Here is an 18,465-nt window from a genome sequence, read left to right on the forward strand (position 1 = left end):
CGGCTCACAGTGGCAAAACCAGCAGTGCCACAGTGGGACTTCCTGTTTTGCTTTTGCCGCATCAATCTGAAGGTGGTACATAAGGTACCAAAGGTTGAGAACCACTGCCTTAGGCAAATCACTCCATCAGATCATGCAAAAACTCATGCCTAACTTAATGTACCCGTGCTCAAACTATGAGTTAGGCATGTCATACTCTTAAGGATCTGGGCCCTTACGCCTCTGAGCGGGAACAGGAAAATTTAATCTCTGCCATTCAATTCCTCATCTGTAAAATGAATGTGACAAGTTTTCCTCTTATCCTGGACCTACACTGGCCAAATCTAGAGACTGATTGGACATGAGCAGACTACTGCGCTCAGTGTGCTCTGCAGGATTTGAAGTCCAGCCTGCGGGCAGGGACTGTCCTCTACTTAAAGCCCATAGCACCAGCATTTTAACTAAGGGGGGCGACCAAGTCACTAGCCCCAGTCACTGACTTCAAGGGGCAGAGGGAAGAGGCAAAAACAGCAGTGGCTGCGCTACAGGCCCAGCCACTGCCATACAGGGCACAGAACAGCCCAGTTATGCCTCTACCTGGGATACAGGGGCTCTGATCTCTGCTGGAGATCTAAGTTGCATAACCTTAACATAAGGTGTAGTAATTCCAGCAATGAATAGTGCAGTTCGCTTCAGGATCTCTTCTCTTGCCATACTTTGGACCATGAACACTGAAGGGGAAGCTTTATTTGCTTGCTTGCATCAATCCCATTACAGTTTAAAAAAACCTAACAGTGCAAAGCATTCCATTGTGCTGAGTTCTGATGTATGTTGTCAGTTGTTCTTTTCTTATAAAAAAACAGGCTGTCTCAAGCTGGGCATTTAAGTCCTATTTGATGTGCTCCAATTTTAGTCTGTATTTGCCTCAATGTTAGGTTGACTTTGAACATGTTTTTCTAAACAGAGATAATAAATTAAAGCTCTAAGACTACAACATCCCATATTGACCACCACTCTGTTTGGAATAACCCACCTAAAAAGAACAGGGCAAAACCCTTGTCACTATCTTCTCCCATCACACCCCATGTAGCATGATACAATTGATTGTGATTCTCCATTACCACCTGTAGGTTCTCTCCCAGATCAGGTCCCATCATGGTCTCCTTGAGACCTTAGGTTGGGGCCACAAAGGGTTTGTCTCCTTGCATGACCCCTTGTACAGGAAGGGTCCGGCTCTCCTGGTCTCTGGGAATTATCACTACATTTTCTGCACAGCCAGTTCTTTCTCTCAGCTGACCAGCCCCTTACAACTGCCCATCTCAGGAAGGTCATCTAGAGTGCTTTACAGCTCCTGAGCCTGCTGGGTAGCTAAGTCCAAGCAGGATAGGGCATCCCTGGGACACAAGGAGGATTCTGGGTATGTGGTGCAAGATCCTACAGACTGAAAAGGAATGGAGAAGCATTTCCCGATAGGCTCCATCCCTGCCCCCTCTGCATGCATTACTGGTGATATACCCCACTGTCCTGGCAAGGGTGCATCCCTTTCCTTTCCTCCAACCCTAAAAAGGCAGAACTGAACTAGCTACACCATGAGGGTGACATTCTACCTACCAGCCCAAATCAAGAGACCTGGTGAGTGGGAAGGGGAAAGTGGAAGCGGTGCTACAACCCCTAGAGCCTAGGATTTGGTTTGTTGGCCTGTTAGTCCTCTTCATGCCCAGTGCAGAGATGGCAGAAGTCAGGTTCCTGCTCCTGCTCCTGCTCCCGCTCCCGCTGCTGCTGCTTCTCATAACGGCTGGAGATCCAGACAAAGAGCAGGCAGGTCACCATCTGGATCCCGGCCAGCAGGAAGAAGTAATAATCCATATGGCAATGGTTAATGTTCCCTGGGAAAGCAAGGGGGCAGCAGTCTTAGCTCCACTTACTGACACTACCCATTCACCTCCAACTCTTTCCTTTGCCATGATCCCAGGCCATGGTCTACTATTACAGTGCCCCTGCTGGCAGCAAGTGGGCATTGCCAACTCCTTGCAAGCACTTCTGCCGAAGGGAACACCTCTCTCTTACACCTTGCAGTCGGGTGGCCCCTGATGCCAGCACCTTCCCCACCCACAGAGACCCTTCTCCCTCAACACTGTCAGTGCAACCCCACTCTAGCCTTGGCATAGAGGCCCCTGCTGAGCACAGGTTATATATATATTCTCCGCACTGTGTGGAGTGTGGCAGGGACATCTGGGTGACAGTCTGTCATCTGTGTCATGCAGGAGATTAGACAAGATGGTCTCTTTTGGCCTTCAGTTCTGTGAATCTCCCATCTCATGGCACCCAGAGTGAGAGCCCCCTAGCTGGTTGTGGGTAAACACCCATGCTTCACGCTCGGCACCCATCCTGTTTAGTACAAGCCCCGCTGGACACACATGGATCTACTTCCACCCTCCACAAGATCCCCCTCCTGGTTTAAGCAGGGAGGTGCTTCTCCCTTCTCTTTTGGGGATCCTGGCCATGCACTCACCATAGTCTTCAGGGCAGTGCATCCAGCCCTGTGAGGACACCGAGAGAAGAGTCAGCAGCCCAGAACCCAGGAGTGAGCCCACACCAGAAATGAAGAAGAAGAGTCCCATGATGGCTCCTTGCATGGACTTGGGGGCCTCAGAGTAGGCAAATTCCAGGCCTGGTGAGAGAACAGAGGGGGCCCTCAGTCATCACAGAGAAGAGCTCATGGGCAGCCCTTCTAGCGACCACAGTAGCAGTCAGGGATGTATAAAATGGAAAACATATGGCAGAGCCATGCCCTGAGACTGAGGGTAGAACATTGGCCTTGAATCAGCTGGTTTTGGGTTCAATCTACTGCCAACCAGCTACTATAAAAGCCAAGACATGCCTAGCATCAGGAAGCAGGAGGCCAGTACTTCCCTTACACCAGCCTGGCCCTTGGAGCTGTTCAGAGCATACGTTAGCCATTTCCTTTAGCAGCCCCCATGCTTGCTGCTGTGCCCCTCACCCCTAGCAGGAGCACTGCTCAACCGCCCACCTGGAATGCTGGCAAAGATCTCGCTGACTCCAATGAGCAAGTATTGGGGGATCTGCCACCAGATTGGAAGTGGGGCAGCAAAGTACTCATCCTTCCCAATGCGTTGTGAGATGGTCTGGTTGTGGGTCACATACCACAGTCTCTCTGTTTCCAGGACACCTGCCAGGGAAAAGTAGGAGAATCAATGTAAATGTGTAGGCACATGCACAAGACTGTCCTGACTGAGCATGTACACTCAGGGGATGAGTCTTGGATCCCATCTTTTGGGTCAGAAAAAGCATGTAGGCTCCTCTATGGGCTCCTATCCCACCCCAGGCAGCTCCAGCCCTGGTCATGGCAGTGTTTCAGTCTCCCAGCAGCTACAGTTTCTTAGCTACTTGTGCTGGGCATTACCTGCTGTGATGATGGAGGCGAGGCCGAAGAACATGCCCAAGGCCATCCTCTTGAGCGCCGAGGGCAGTAACTTCCTTCTCATCAGGAACGGGTCAATGACATGGTCCTTCAGTGGGACCAGGGCCAGCAGGACCACCACATTGGCTAACAGAAGCCAGGCATCTGGGAACTGGGGAGAAAGAGATCTGGGTCAGCACAGCACCTGAGCCAACCAGTGCAGAAGGCAGGAACAGGGAACTGAATAGAGGGACTTGGGTTAGGCAGTGTTGTCTTAATGTGATTCCACCACATCTGACCACCCTCCTACCCTTGGACTTGGTGCACTCTCACCCCCCTCCCCACAAGTCCTCATCCCACTTCCCCTCTGGGAAGTACCTTGGGCCTCTGGGTCCAAAGGGAAAGCAGAAGAACCTGAGAGCATTTCCATCCTGCTTCTGGCCAGGTCTGTGACCATGGCCAGAGTTGCACATGCACAGATTCTGCTTCTCAGTGTGCTGTCAGGAATTAGTCCTGCTCTGGTTTGGGAGTCACAGTGTCATCCCTTAGGGTGGCCCCCTCTGCAGGCTGGAGAAATCACCTGCCTCAGCTTCACAGGAGGTGGCACCACTCAACACTTGCCTTGAGCCTAACAACATCCCTCCCCTCTCACTCTGCTTAGGGCTTTATTACCAGGCTGTTGATGTCACCCACTCCTTTCCCACAGTGGCACTGTGACTCCCCACTGTCTCCCACCCCTCTCACCCTGACTGTACCCCTCACCATATAGCTGCTCGTAGTGTTGGTAGGAAGGACACTGCCATTGGTCTGGCTGGCCTGGAAGATGCTGGGGACAAAGAGATGCAGGCCCTGCAGGTAGTAGGTTGACTGCATCTGAAACGCAATGAGAGGACAGTGTTGGGTCTATGGATGGAGCCCAGGCAGAAAATAACCCTCGCACCACACCCATTGATATTATGCAGAGATGCTTTAGTTGGGACGACACACAGTTCAGATCTCTTTGTGCCCCAGCCCATAGTCAGGATGGCATGTGCCCCATGACAGCATTAATTTGTGAAGGCAGCAGTGTCCTGCTTTCCAATCACAAGTGGCCAAGGAGAGAGGGCTGGTCCATGAGCAAAGAGACTCTCTCAAAAGGTCCTCATAGGGCCCTGTCTCCAAGCCTGGGCATCCTCACAATCATTAACACCTTTAGCATCATAGTACCCTACACAGATAGCAAAGTGCTGTTATCATAGGTATACAAGTGGGGACACCAAGGCACCATATGAAAAAGGACCCTCATTGTCAATTCACTGGGGGGAGGGTTCAGTGGCAGGAGCTGGCTGTTGCTGTCTGCTGCACCAGCAGATCTTTCTGGGCATCCAGGGGCAGATGCTTCTAGAAATAGCGGTCACAAGCTGGCAGAGGGTAGATTTAGGCTAGATATCAGGAGGCACTACTTCACTGTCAGGGCGGCTAGGATCTGGAACCAACTTCCAAGCGAAGTGGTGCTGGCTCCTACCCTGGGGGTCTTTTAGACAAGGTTAGACAATCACCTAGCTCGGGTCGTTTGACCCCAGTACTCTTTCCTGCCATGGCAGGGGGTCAGACTTGAGAATCTGCTCAGGTCCCTTCCGACCCAACCAACTATGAAACTACAAAACTGCAAGAACTGAACCTGAGTCATTCAGAAGCCAGCCTCATCCTGGAGAGCAGTATGGGTACAGAATAAGTAGTCCTGACCTGGGGATGAAGGGCCAAGCTGGGCAGAATCATATAGCTGACCAAGCTCACTGAATTACTATAGAAGGAATGTGCCCATACGGAGGTCCCATTCAGAACAGGGGCCCTATTTGTAGGAATATTCGGGCAACTATTCTGCCTTGCTGGGATATTGTCACAATCCAGTCCCAGTGTCTCAGCTCCACATAATATTATGGTATTATGACCCAGCACAGGCCTCTTTGAGGTCACCGGCTCAGCATTGCCTAACTTGCTGAGGTGATGTCACAGCAGGGCTACTGTAAGGTTACTGACTCACCACTACTTAACCTGTGGAAATGGTGTCACGGCACATGCATCTAACTAGAGATCACTCTCTCAGTGCTACATACCTTGCTACAATGATGTCAAGCATAGGTCCCTGTGAAGTCACTGGTACAGTGCTACCTGGCTTCCTGGGAAGAGGTCACAGCGTGGCCTCTTTGAAGTCAGTGGTCCAGCACCTCTAATCTAAGCAGATACTGTACAAACTTTAGGCAGGCAGAAACATTGCCTATCAGGAGGACTTAGCAGTCTGAAGCTTTAATAAAACCCTCTAGGAAACGCCTTCAAGGCTTGATGACCTTCCAAGTGCTGGTCGGCGAGATTGGCCGCAGGGGGACCCCCCCACCCCAGTTGCTGCCTGGTCACTGGGGGTGTGTCCCCCCAACTCAGGTGGCACCAGTCACCCATGTTTCAAGTTCCTCATTAAACCACTTCCTGGACTGTTAGAAAAACTGGAAACACTCTCAAAGCCTCTGACAGCTGAACAAGCATCTGTAGAGGGGTGAGTACTATCAGACACTGCTTCATGCAGGCTCCTGTCTTGTAGCACCCTACAGCCACTACACATGCTCCTCCCCTCTGCCCAGTTAACCAGAAAGTACCAAGAGGCCTTCAGGTCCCCACTGAACCCCTTCCACAGACTGAGCCTCCCTCCATTAAAGGAAAGGAGGTTGAACTGGGGGACAGACTCTTGAGTCTCACTACCCAATGTTGGCCAGCATAGCACCACCATACCAAGACAAGAGGGAGTTTGGCTTGCTTTCTAGGCATGAAGTAGAGGGGATAGAAAATGATGGGGAAGGGGCTGTGGTAGGTGTGGGGACATCCATAGCTCTGGCTACTTGTGGCCATCTGGATGCTTATCTAATGTCAGCAGGTAAGGTAATCTGGTGGTCTCCACATATCATATAGTTTCCCCTCTGACTCAAGAGATGAATCTTTGCAATGTTCATCCCCCACTGCATGCACATCATCAGACAGGTTTTGAAAAGACTCATTAGATGGTTGTGCTATTCCATGGTATTTTGCATGAAAGAGGGCTATTGGGTTTAATGTTTTTTAGACATTAACCCCGACCAGCTTCTAAGGGCAGGACAAGAGAGATGAGAGGTGGAGGCAAAGATTCTTAGCTCTTTGTAAAGGGTGTTGAGACCCACTAATGAAATGTACTCCAGGTAGCTGCTATTTATTAATTATTTCTTCTTGTAATTCTTATTATGTGAACAACTATGAATTAAAATACTCAACAATTGCCAATTATTACTATAAATCATGATTACAGCTTGATGATTGAATCTCCACTGTGCCAAAAATACCTGGAAAGTTTAAGCAAATTTTTGTGTCCTAGAGCACTGGTTTACCTTTTTAGCTTCCAAAAATGTTCTTAATTTCACAGAACCCCTGTTGAGAATCCCATGTTGAGAATCCCCAAGCTAGAATTTAAATTCAGAAAAGATATGGAGTGGGCCTTGTGGCTAAAAAGGTTGAGAACCACTGATCTATCTAGCTGGTGCCAGGTGAAGACAACAGGGGCAGAACCTAACCCTGATATGCCCTGCTCTTTCAACTGTCTGCCCCCTCCCTGCCCTTGATCTGTACCTGATGGGGGCAAGGGACCAGAACTATCCACCACAGCCCCAGAAGCCTGGAAGGAGAAAACAGGATGAGCTGCACTGAAAACCACAGCTCTGGCCCTATGTCTGCCTATGCACCTGAAGCAAAGTGCACTGCTGGGAGTATGGCGGTGGGTCTGGCACAGGGGCTTTCAGGAGGAGTAGGAGAGGTCAGCAGTGGCAGCAGTACCTTGAGAAGCAGCTACAGGCACCACTAGGGTAGCCAGGCAGGTACAGAGCATGGACAGGCATAGAAAGGAGAACTCATCCCTCCTTGCACAGGGATTGTGTAGCACAGCACCTTTAAAGGGATCTTGTGGCACCCCAGGGTACTGTGGTACCCCAGTTGTGAATCACTTTTCCAGGACCTTTTCTTCACTTCAAGAGCTAACTCAAGAGTTGCCCCCAAAGACTGAGTGTTCTTCCCTGACATAGCCCCCTCACTTAACTGGGGTGATGTCTTTCAATCATGCTGGCGGAAAGGCCAGTTTTAGCAGAGCACTGCTAACACAACTACTGTGCAATGTGGACACTGCTTTGTGCAGCTGGACTGTTGCTAGACCCCCAGTGCCTTTCTACAATTCATTTAGGCGGTACTGTCTTTCCACGTGCCTATCCCCTGTGTTTGGACCTACCTGGTTCTAACTGATTTCAGAGGGGCATGAACTTTTGTAGGCAACACTCTACTTTGTCAGATGCTACAAATGGACAAGATAGTAGTAGTACCCAGTAGTCCGTTAATAGTATGTGACAAAGTAAGCTGTCGTACAAAAGTGCATGCCTCTCTGAAATCAGTAATCATCATTAGGCACCACTCTGCCCTGCCTTCTGCCTGACTGGACTATCACATCTAGCTACCTGTAAGCAGATCCTTTTTCCTGCTGCTGTTTGTGGGCTAGGTAGCTCTGCTATTCATTCTTCATACAGTTCAGTTCCCACCAAACACACTTCAGTCTCTTAACAACACAAACAGAACCAACCGAAATCCTCTGCCCTCCCTGGACATTAAGAGAAGAGCAACTTTCCACTCTGGCTGTTCCCCAGCAAGTAGCCTGGCTTCTCCTCCTTGCAAATTGTTCCTTCACAGCTGGCTTTCCTTCTGCTCTCTTCTCTGGGGTTTTAAGCTCCCAGTAGGGAACTCCCTCTTTAGCAGAATGCCCCACGGCTGAACATCCTTAACAGGGCTGGGCTGGCTGCCCCTTCTTAAGGAGACAGACCACCTGTTATACCACCTCTCTGTTTGAACCCTGCATTTGTGCACAGTTTACTGTACCAGTGACACCACTTAACCAGCTCCAGTACCAAGCAAGGGCCACTGATAACACTGTCCAGGAGGGTATCTTCCCAGTATGCTGCCAGCTGGTCAGAGGCTAGCACCACAGTCCTGGTGGATCTCTGGTGACAGGCCAGTGTGAACCATGAATTTAAGACCAAGATCTAGAATTTGAAGCTCTACGAGGACATCTCAATGGATGCGACAGCTAACCCCAAGCCCTTCCCTCCAGACCACTTCATACTTGCACACCCAATGCCCTTTTTTGCCACCAGCCAACCTAGTGTTGACCACACACCTGGAAGTAAACCATCCAGTAAGGGATGAAGGTCAGTAGCACTGGCAGGAGCTTCACCATCACTTGGAAGTTGGCAACGTCCTCTTCATAGGAAGAGGCCCCAGGCTGTGGTTTGTCCCCAGCACAAGAACTCACAGATTTTGCAAGTGGCCGGTGGAAGCCCGCCCTGGAGAGAAGGGAGACAACATGATGGCAAAGGGGAGGCTTGGAGATGGGTTGACACCAGAGATGGGAGCGTTGGGACACTTCCTGACCTGGTGCAGGTGCCTCTGATCCGGAGGAAACATCTGCAGCAGCTGCTCTGGCAGGCCAGCTGGAGCAAAACAGAGACCTGGCTGCCTGTGGGCGGCTTGGTGACAAAGGTGGGAGAGGCCAGGAGGAAGATGAAGAGGGCAAGGGCCACACAGGCAGCAGGGATGGCATAGCCAATGAGGAAACTGATATTCTGCTGGACGAAGGCCACAACCAGCAGAGAGATCACCGCCCCAATGTTTATGCTCCAGTAGAACCAGTTGAAGAAGCGCCGTGTAGCCTCCCGGCCACGATCTGTCACCTGCAAGGTAGACATGGTAGGGGAAGGGAAGTGAGCACCACCTCACTACTCCCAGTCAGTGTCCCATTCCCCAACACAGACACCCTGGTCCCTTGGCCCAGGGCTTACCCCCCGCAAAGGCCAGATCTGAGCAACATATAGGGCTTTTCCCCCTACTCCGTCCTCATCCTTCATCCACACCTCCCCCAGCCCAACCCCCATCCACACCTCCCCCATTCTTGATGCCCTTCCCTCCCCTATCCACATAACAAACCTGCCTGCACCCATCCTTATGGCCCAACTCTCCCCCTTCCCACTGCTCTCACCAATCCCACCCCTCTGCCTCTTTGTCCTTTCCCCAAGAACTTTCCCATCCCTCAGCACCTCCACTGCCTCCACCCATGATGTCCCAGAGTAGCCACAACTTTGTCCCTTGGGTCTACGGGGGAGGGGGCCAAGGGCTCTGCCAGGGATTGGAGAGATGGGAGGCAGCCCCTCCAAAGGATCCAGATGCTCTTGTCCAGAGGAAGGGAGTACAATTAACTTCTTACAGGCTGGGAGGAGCCACCACCCAGAGAGGAAAGATCTCTTCTCCCAGTTAGACCCCACTTCTCCCCTAAAACCAGGGACACAGCTGTTAACCACTTCTAGTGGGAGAAGTGACCTTCCTAAAAATGAAATCCATCATACCCTTCCCCCACATCACTTCTTCGTAAACTCAGAGTGACAGAGAGGGGAATTCTTACCCATTGCCTCCTGGGAGAAGAGAAAGAGTCGCCTCCTCCACTGCAGCAAGGGAAAGCCCCCTCCAGTACACAGGCATGGGTATAAGCATGCATATTTGTGTGCTCACAAGTGTATGTGTGCGCATGCGTTAGCATGACAACCTGGCAGCAAGCATGTCCTGTATGTGCTTCAACACCCTCCCCACACACACACACACATAAGTGGGTTATGGGCGTAAACCTGTACTTCTGGGTGTTTGCACTGATGTTGCATGGCTGTGCCTTGTGTGCATGCTTGTGTGTGTATGGCTATGTGTATGCATGGCTGTAATTCATGAGTGTGCACGTGTGCATGTGCATGTGCATAGCTATGCTTTGTGTGTGTGCACCTGGTTGTGTTTTTAATTGCAAGTGCATGCTGCCTAGGCCAAGCTCCCTGAAGCTGTGATGTATGGGGCGGGGGTTAGCATCACCCCAGCATATCATGCAAGCAGAGCTCTGCTGGCCAGGTGTGGCTGGGATGCTCATCATGGGCAGAAAAAAAATGGTGAATGTGTAGTCTAAGGCCTCTTACCTGGTCAGCACCGAAGGGCGTGAGGTTGGCCTTGATGGAGCTGACACCCAGAGCCAGCACCAGGAGACCAATGTACATTGTGGGTGCACAGTACTGGCTGGGCGTCTGTTGAGCACACTCCCCGCTGTGGTTCTTGCAGGAGGGATTAATGTGGTAGGTTGACATCTCCCCACAGAATGAGAGGCGCCCATCCTCCGTGGCTGTGACAGGCAGCAGGCAGGCGGCCCCCAGGTAGAGCAGGAAACTGAGAATGATGGTCCAGTAGCGACCCAGGTAGACATCGGCCAACCAGCCGCCAATGGGTGAGAGCAGGTAGGAGGCACCAAGGAAAAGCAGGGCAGCCCGTGACGCCTGCGACCCCCCCCAGTTGAAGTTGCTGCTGTTGAGGTAGAGGACGAGGTTGGAGACGATGCCGAAGAATGCCGCCCTCTCTAGGATCTCCACCAGCAGCACGGCTGTGCAGGCTGCCTTCCGGCCCTTGAATGCAGACCAGAGGCTCCCATCCACCGATGCCTCCCGCCCCAGCAGGGACTTAAGCTCCCCTTGGCCCCTGTCCCGGGCCATGCACCACCCTGCCTCAGCACCACACAGGCCTCCCCTTGCTCCTCTGCTTATCTGTCTGCCTTCAGGGCCCTGCCTATCACCCCCCCACTCCCCTCCCTTCCCCAGCTTCTATGTCTGTCTGTGCTTTCTCCTCTCAATTTCTGTATCTCTGCTTCCCCTACCTCAGCCTGTGGCCACTGGTATCTGTCTGTCTGTCTGCTTTTCTGTCCTTCAGTCTCTCTGTTTCCTTCTGACTGCTTCTTTTCCTTTCTGGGCGGGCTTTCTCTGCTATCCCCCCACAGCCTACCCCACCCAGTCAGCCCAGCTCCCACTTCCTCTTTTGTTTATTGAATGGAGACATCACATGAGTTCAGCCTCCCTGAAATGAAACTCCAAATGCTACAGGGCCCAGCACAGATTCATCTCTCCACAGAAGACTTTTCCCTCTTAAAGTTCTCTTCCCAAGACATTCCTTCTCCTCTTTCCTTTCCCAGAGTTTTCCTTTTCCATTTCCCCTCTCCCCATCCTTTTCTTAAGACAGCTTCCTCTAAGTAACAATAGCAAAGAAAAGTAACACTTTGTTATCCATTTTTCGCCTCTACAAAGAGGGTCAGGATTGTTTTCTCCATTTTACAGAGAGGGGGAACCTGAGGTTCAGAGTAGGGACCAGGAATGGCACCCGGATCGCCCAGGTCCCTGGCCTGTGCTCTGCCCACCGGTACACAACTTCCCATAGAAGAGGGCCTGCTCGGTGCCACGTGGGGTGGGCTCATAGAGGGGGTGTAAGTGGTTGGCGGCAGTCTCATGGTCAGACCTCCCACTGTAAACATGAAATGAATACTTCACATGACTGCCGAGATGTTACGGTTCCTCCCAACAGGATATCCCACAAATGGGAAGTAGCTAAGAGTTTGTTTTAACAGTTGTTGCCAAACAGCAGTACCTTGACTGATGGGAGCCATGTGCAAAGAACGTTCTTCTGATAATAGGGAATTAATTAAAATGTGCACCGAACCTCTATGAGTTATTTTTGAAGAGCCCCACTAGAAGCAGGAAAGAAACACAAGTTCATAAGTGCTGAGGTTGTTCAGTCCTCAAAGTCTGACTTGCTAGTCACTGGATTTCTCTCAGTGTCCCCATATTGAACCCAATACCTTATGACTGACCACAGTATTTCCCAGAACAGCTGCCAGTATTGCTTTGAGACGGGGAATTCATCACTTCCCTCAGCAGCCTTGTCCAGTGCTGCATCACCCTCCTGGTTACAAACTAAATTGATTTCATCTGTCTTTAACTTTCAGCCATTGATTTTTGTTGCACCTTTCTCCACTGGATTACACAACCTGGGCACATCTACATGTACAATTAATTTGAAGCAATAAACTCCCAGAAGTTATTGCTCCTGGGATTGCCACTTAAACCACAGCATGTTGAGCCAGGTCAGAGCAGCCCCAGCTGGCAGGGAACTGAGCTCTACGTACTATGGAGGGACTGGCTGAGGCATAAGGGTGTTCAGGCAGCCCCTGCACTGAAGCACCCTTGGGCCTCAGCCAGCTAGGTCAGCATCGACATGTCCGCTGCTGTGGATTAAGAACTCTGCGGCAAAATAGTTTATTAGTTTACTCCAATCTAATAGCCCAGCACATGTAGATACGAAGATGTTTACTGCAGAGTTAATTACTCTACCCCACAGTAAACATCTCATGTAGATGTACCCCGTGTATTTCCTCCTTTGCAAGGTTCTTACAACCCATGATTTTCAAAAGCTTACAGGAAATACTTCCCTGGCAGTGCCCATGGGCTGTTTTTAAGGAGCATAGGGGAGCAGCAAATAGCTCTGGCAAAAAATGATTAGCTCTCAAATATAATTCTGGGCCCTGGTAGATTCATGGAGCCTGGGCTATGTCAGATTTCTCCAAATCTGCAATCAGCAGTGACTTCTGCCATGTGCGTAACTTGCTGAGCCAGAGGACAGAATTTGGCCCACTGAGGATATATCTGTCAGGCCACCAGAATCTCTTAGTAGGCTCTCAGGTCATCAGCCTGCATGGAAGCCAATGCCACTACTTCTTTACTGCTGGTGTCACCCAGACCAGCTAAATTATAGTTTGTATGATTGTGCCTGTGGCAGGAAGCCACCTTTGTTTCTCCCCAAAATCTCTGCTCTGGGACAATTTGATTAGGATGGGCCCAGCAGAGGAGACACACACTTACCCTATCTCTTTAGATAACCTGAGCTGGCTACATTTCTGAGGGAGGGGGGAAATCTGCTCCCTCTGCCTACATGACTGGTATTGGCTACCTGGATGAGGGGCTTCTACCTGGTGGTCTAGAGTCTGCCCAGCAACTAGTGATGTATTTCAAATTGGTTGGCCGACAGCCAGCAGGTGCTGGCCTGAGCGGGACCAGGTAAATGAGGTCACAGGGGCTATATAAGTTAAGACTACCCAGAAGGAGAGGGCAGCAGCCATGCATGGGACTCGAGACTTAGAGAGGAGCTTTACCATCTGAAACTGGCTCTCTCCCCCATAACTCCTGAGTGAGGAAAGGCCTGCCTCCAGAGGGGATCTCCAACAGCCTCTGGATGATGCTGGTGAGTAAGCTACTTGAGATCTGGTTAGATATCTAGCTGGCAGTAACTCAGAAGGCTACCTCCGCCAGACTGTTTTGCTCCATGGGATTTTTATGATATTGCTCTATCTTGTACCCTATTTTCACCCTCCCCCTGTAATCAGTAAAGTTCTCCTTTGTGACCGGTGTAGGAGACTTATTGAGGGATGGGTCTAAATTATGCCTAAGAGGCCCCTTAGGTCTGCGGACTTAGGGAGACCTTCCTTTTTGGCCCCCGATTTGGGGAAATGCCCCAAGTGCCTGTACTGGGTCAAGTACCCATAGGACTATCAGGCCTGTGTTTCCCCGAGGACACAGGGCTGAGAGAGTCCCTTCTCAGGGTGGTGACAGCTTACTTTACCCCCAGGCTAGTGAGTGTGCTCCAGGAAGGGGGTCAGTCAGACGTGAGGCGCCCCTAGGGAGGCATTCGGAGCCTGGAAGGTGGTTGGGCGCAGTGAGGTGGGTGGCTCAATGCAGGAGCACCCCCTACCGGCCCGCCACACATAGTGGTAGTCTTTAATAGCCTCGATCTTGTCCCACAAGGGAGCGATATAACTTCCACACACACGATGTCCCAAATATATCACTTTGGATAGTGCCCACTGGCACTTTTTGGCTCCTTACTGGAGCTCTAAGCAATCATATGGCTCTTTTACATAAAGTGAAACTCCTCCTCTCCCCTGCCTTTCCTTCCTGAACAGTTTGTACCCATCCATCACAGCACTCCAGTCATGCAAGCTCCCACCAAGTCTCTGTTATTCCAATCACATTACAGTTTTGTGACTACGCGAGGACATCTCACTCTTCCTGATTGTTTCCCAGGCTTTGCGCATTTGTGTACAGGCTATGGTACGTCAGTAGGGGGCACTCCTGCACTGACCCACCCACCTCACTGTGCCCGTCCACCTGCCAAGCTCCAAGTGCCTCCCGGGGGGTGCCTCACGTCTGTGGTATCGCTGCCACCACCCAGGTGCCTGGACTGTTTCTAGGCCTTGTTACCTTTGGGGTACACAGGCCCTGTAGTTCTTGAGGGTGCTTGACCCACTGCAAAAGCTTGGGGTGCTTCATCTAGCCTGAAGCACAAAAAGCAGTGGTGATGTGTAAGGGGTGCACGTGCACCCCCTGAGAGTGCTGGTACACCCCCTGACAGCCAGCACTACCCGCTTAGGCAGTGGGGGGAGAGATGGGAGTGTCGGTGCCCCCCCGTGACTGCCATCTGGGGAGTGGGGGTGCCAGAAGAAGCACCGCTGGCACTTTCTGGAATGCCGCTGGCCGCACTCCCATTTCTGGGTCGGCAAGATCAGCCACAGGGGGACCCCCTGGTCACTGACTGGCTGTGTCCCCCTTGACTCAGGTGGCACCAGTCACCCATGACAAAAAGTAGCCTTCTTTAGTCAGCCAGAACAAGGGGGCACAAAGGAATGCCTTTCCCAACAAGTCCACCATGTTTGGTACAGTGAAGAACTTTATTGGTTACAGAGGGAAGGCTTGGGGAAGGGTGCAGGACAGAAGCATTACAGAATAACTCTAGAGTAAACAGGATGGCTAGCAGCCTTTGATCATGCATCTGCTTTACAGCAAGCTATATATCTAGTTAGGTTTCAAGTAGCTTACGCACAAGTACCCTCCAGAGGCGGATGGAGCTTTCCTCTGGAGGCAGGCAGTTTGTATTGTGTCCATGTGTTGTGTGAGAGAGACAGGGACAAAGAGCGCTACAGATGTTCAACTTCTCTCTATGTCTTCATCATGGCTGCTCCTTCTTCCTGGGAACCCCTTTTATCCCCTATTGTGACCTCCTCACTAAGGTCCCACCAGAAGCAGCCTCACTGGCTACTGACCGGTGCTTTCAGATGACCTAAAATTGACCAGGTGAGAGATCTAGTCACCCAACCTAGAAGGGCAGGAAACGAGACAAAGGGAGCAAGTTCCCTCCTCCCTCAGCAACGTCTCCAGCCCTGTTTCCATGGAGACCAGGTGCATCCAGACTTTCTGACCAGAGGGGGACAGGCAGGCAGAGAGGTTGATTCCTCCACACAGGCACATGAGGTAACTAGTCAATTGGCCCAATTTCTCAGGACGTATGAGAGCACCTCTCCTGTTGCTGCCATCCTGCTTGCTCCTCCTCCAGGTCTCCCACTTCTTCACTTACCTTGGGGCTTTGGTCTCCATCCCCCCCCGGGCGAGCCTAGTTTAAAGCCCTCCTCACTATGTTAGAGAGTCTGTCCGCAAAGATGCTCTTCCCTCTCTTCATCACATGGAGCCCATCTCTTCCCAGAAATCCTTCTTCTTGGAACCACATCCCAGTGGCAGACAAAACTGTGACCCTGGATAGCTCAGTTGGTAGAGCATTAAACATTTAATCTGAGGGTCCAGGGTTCAAGTCCCTGTTTGGTGTTAGTTGTTGCTTTTGGGGCTGGGCATATATAAATCAGGTCTGGATGCTCTTCATCTGAGGCTACTAAGGGAACTGGCAGAGGTCAGAGAGGGTCCCTGGTATGAGCATTTGTGATGCTCCGGCCAGGTCCCAGAGGACTGGAAAAGGGCCAATGTGGTCCCCAGTTACAAGAAAGGGAGAAAGGAGGACCCAGGTAACTACAGGCCTGTTAGTCTTACCTCAGTGCTTGGGAAGACCTTTGAGAAAATTATCAAAGAACACATCTACAGGGGCTCAGCATCAGAAGTAATGCTCAGGGGCAACCAACACGGGTTCATTGCAGGTAGATCCTGCCTGACTAACCAGATTTTCTTTTACGACCAGGTCACAAAATCCTTGGATGTGCGCATTGAGGTGGATGCTGTCTACCTGGATTTCAAAAAGGCCTTTGACACTGTTTCTCACCCCATTCTCATAAAAAAAACTAGGAAACTGTGGCAATGATGGGTGGCAAATTGGCTTGATGGTCACACCCAGAGAGTGGTGGTGGATGGGTCATTTTTGACCTGCAGGGATGTGGGCAGTGGAGTCCCCCAGGGCTTTGTCATCAGTCCTGTGCTATTCAGCATCTTCATCAGTGACTTGGAGGTGGGCATGGAAAGCACTCTGTCCAAATTTGCTGATGACACAAAGATGTGGGGAGAAGTGGGCACACTAGAGGGGAGGGAGAGCATCCAGCTAGCTCTAGACAGGTTACAGAGTGGGTGGATGAGAATAGGATGGAGTTCAACACAGACAGATGCAAGGTGCTACATCTAGGGAGAAGGAACCAGCAACACACCTATAGGCTGGGGCACACCTCCTTGTCAACAGGTGGCAGAAAGGGATCTTGGAGTCACTGAAGCCAATGCAAGGAAGTGTCAGTAAGGCTAACCGCACCTTGTTGTGCATCCACAGATGCATCACAAGCAGGTCCAGGGAGGTGAACCTTCCCCTCTATGCGACACTGGTCAGGCTGCAGTTGGAGTACTGCGTCCAGTTCTGGGTGCCACACTTCAAGAGGGATGTGGCTAACCTTGAGAGGGTCCAGAGAAGGGCCATTCACATGGCCAGGCCCTACGAAGATAGACTAAAGGGCCTGAATCTATTCAGCCTCCACAAGAGAAGACAGAGGGGATCTGGTGGCTGCCTATAAACTCACCTGGGTTGACCAGCAAGAAATGGCTGTGGCTTTGTTCCCCTGGGCACCACCCGGGATAACAAGGAATAAGGGCCATAGATTGATTGAGAGCAGGTTCAGGCTTGATATCAGGAGGAACTACTTTGCAGTTAGGGCTGCCAGGCTCTGGAATGGGCTCCCCAAGGGAGGTGGTGCTCTCCCCTACCTTGGGGTTCTTCAAGAGGAAGTTGGATAGATATCTGGCTGGGGTATTATGATACCAACACTCATTCCTGCCCAAGGCAGGGGGTCAGACTTGATGATCTGTTCAGGTCCCTTCCAACCCTGGAAACTATGAAACTATAAGCCAAAACCCTACTGGCAACATCACCTGTGCAGCCAGGTGTTGATCTGCAGGATGCATCATCTGCTCCTGCCCGGCCCCTTTCCTTTGACTGGAAGGATCAATGAGAACACAACCTGAGCCCCATACCCCCTCACCTTGCACCCAGAGCCTTCTAGTCACTTCTGATATGCCCAGGGCCCCCTCTGGCAGTATCATTGGTGTCCACATGGAGAAGCAGCATAGAGTAGTAGTGAAAGTGCTACCCCAATCAACATAGAAATGTTGATCTGAAAAGGACATCCTGTGATGTGGAATCCAGTTCCCTGCTATTACCAGAAACTAAGTCCTAGAATATCTTTCATCAAGTGTTGCTGCTCCCATCTTAAAACTAGTTAGATATTTTCTCCCACTACTCCTACTGGGGTCTGTTCCAGCACCTTGCTGCTCCCAGTGAGAAACCTCCTTCCAGTTTTCAGCCTACATTTATTCATGGCCTGTTTATCCCTATGCGTCTTCATGCCAACACTGTTGTTTCACTAAAAGTAGGGCTTCTCCCCTCCCTGGTGACTACATAGGAGCATAGTCATTGCCAAACTGGATTGGGTCAGATCTCTCTATATTTGGAGATGCTATCTCTGGCAGCTATCAGCTGCTTCAGAAGAAGGTTCAAGTACCCTTGTGTAACAGGAGTCTTAACCCCAGTAACTGAAGGGAGCCAGGCAGTTAATTAAGTAATGGCCACAGGAAATGGCAGAGGTAGTCTGCAGGGAGGCCTGGCAGATTACTTACTTAAACCTTCAAATAATGGTAAAAAGTTAACATTCTATAGGCTGAGTCATAGAATCATAGAAAATTAGGGTTGGAAGGGCCCTCAGGAAGTCATCTAGTCCAACCCCCTCCTCAGAGCAGGACCATCCTGAACTAGATCATTTCAACCATCCCCAACAGGGCTTTGTCAAGTCGGGCCTTAAAAACCTGCAAGGATGGAGA

At 51.0% G+C, this 18,465-nt stretch overlaps 1 protein-coding gene across 1 annotated transcript; it reads right to left on the minus strand.

Annotated features, from left to right (window-relative positions):
* Positions 1 to 596: 596 nt before the first annotated feature.
* SLC15A3 (solute carrier family 15 member 3) lies at positions 597 to 11,221 on the minus strand. Its single transcript, XM_090034901.1, has 8 exons — positions 10,444 to 11,221; positions 8,867 to 9,165; positions 8,613 to 8,778; positions 4,163 to 4,273; positions 3,404 to 3,572; positions 3,011 to 3,169; positions 2,492 to 2,650; positions 597 to 1,865 (listed from the first exon to the last, which is right to left on the minus strand). Exons 1-8 carry the CDS (start codon positions 11,005 to 11,007, stop codon positions 1,681 to 1,683), a joined length of 1,812 nt encoding a protein of 603 aa, XP_089891027.1. The 5' UTR covers positions 11,008 to 11,221; the 3' UTR covers positions 597 to 1,680.
* Between the last annotated feature and the right edge of the window lie 7,244 nt (positions 11,222 to 18,465).

Source organism: Crocodylus siamensis, chromosome 2 (genome assembly GCF_052110815.1).
Source record: "Crocodylus siamensis isolate JL-2025a chromosome 2, ASM5211081v1, whole genome shotgun sequence".
In the NCBI taxonomy this organism is placed as follows: Eukaryota; Metazoa; Chordata; order Crocodylia; family Crocodylidae; genus Crocodylus; species Crocodylus siamensis.

Bases quoted from the DNA above. Each gene is read 5' to 3' on its own strand.
- SLC15A3 (XM_090034901.1), bottom strand. From the start codon at position 11,007: ATGGCCCGGGACAGGGGCCAAGGGGAGCTTAAGTCCCTGCTGGGGCGG. The intron at 3,170-3,403 runs GTAATGCCCAGC...TTTCCCTGGCAG, and splicing joins CGCCTCCATCATCACAGCAG to GTGTCCTGGAAACAGAGAGA. The intron at 1,866-2,491 runs GTGAGTGCATGG...TTGCTTTCCCAG, and splicing joins GCACTGCCCTGAAGACTATG to GGAACATTAACCATTGCCAT.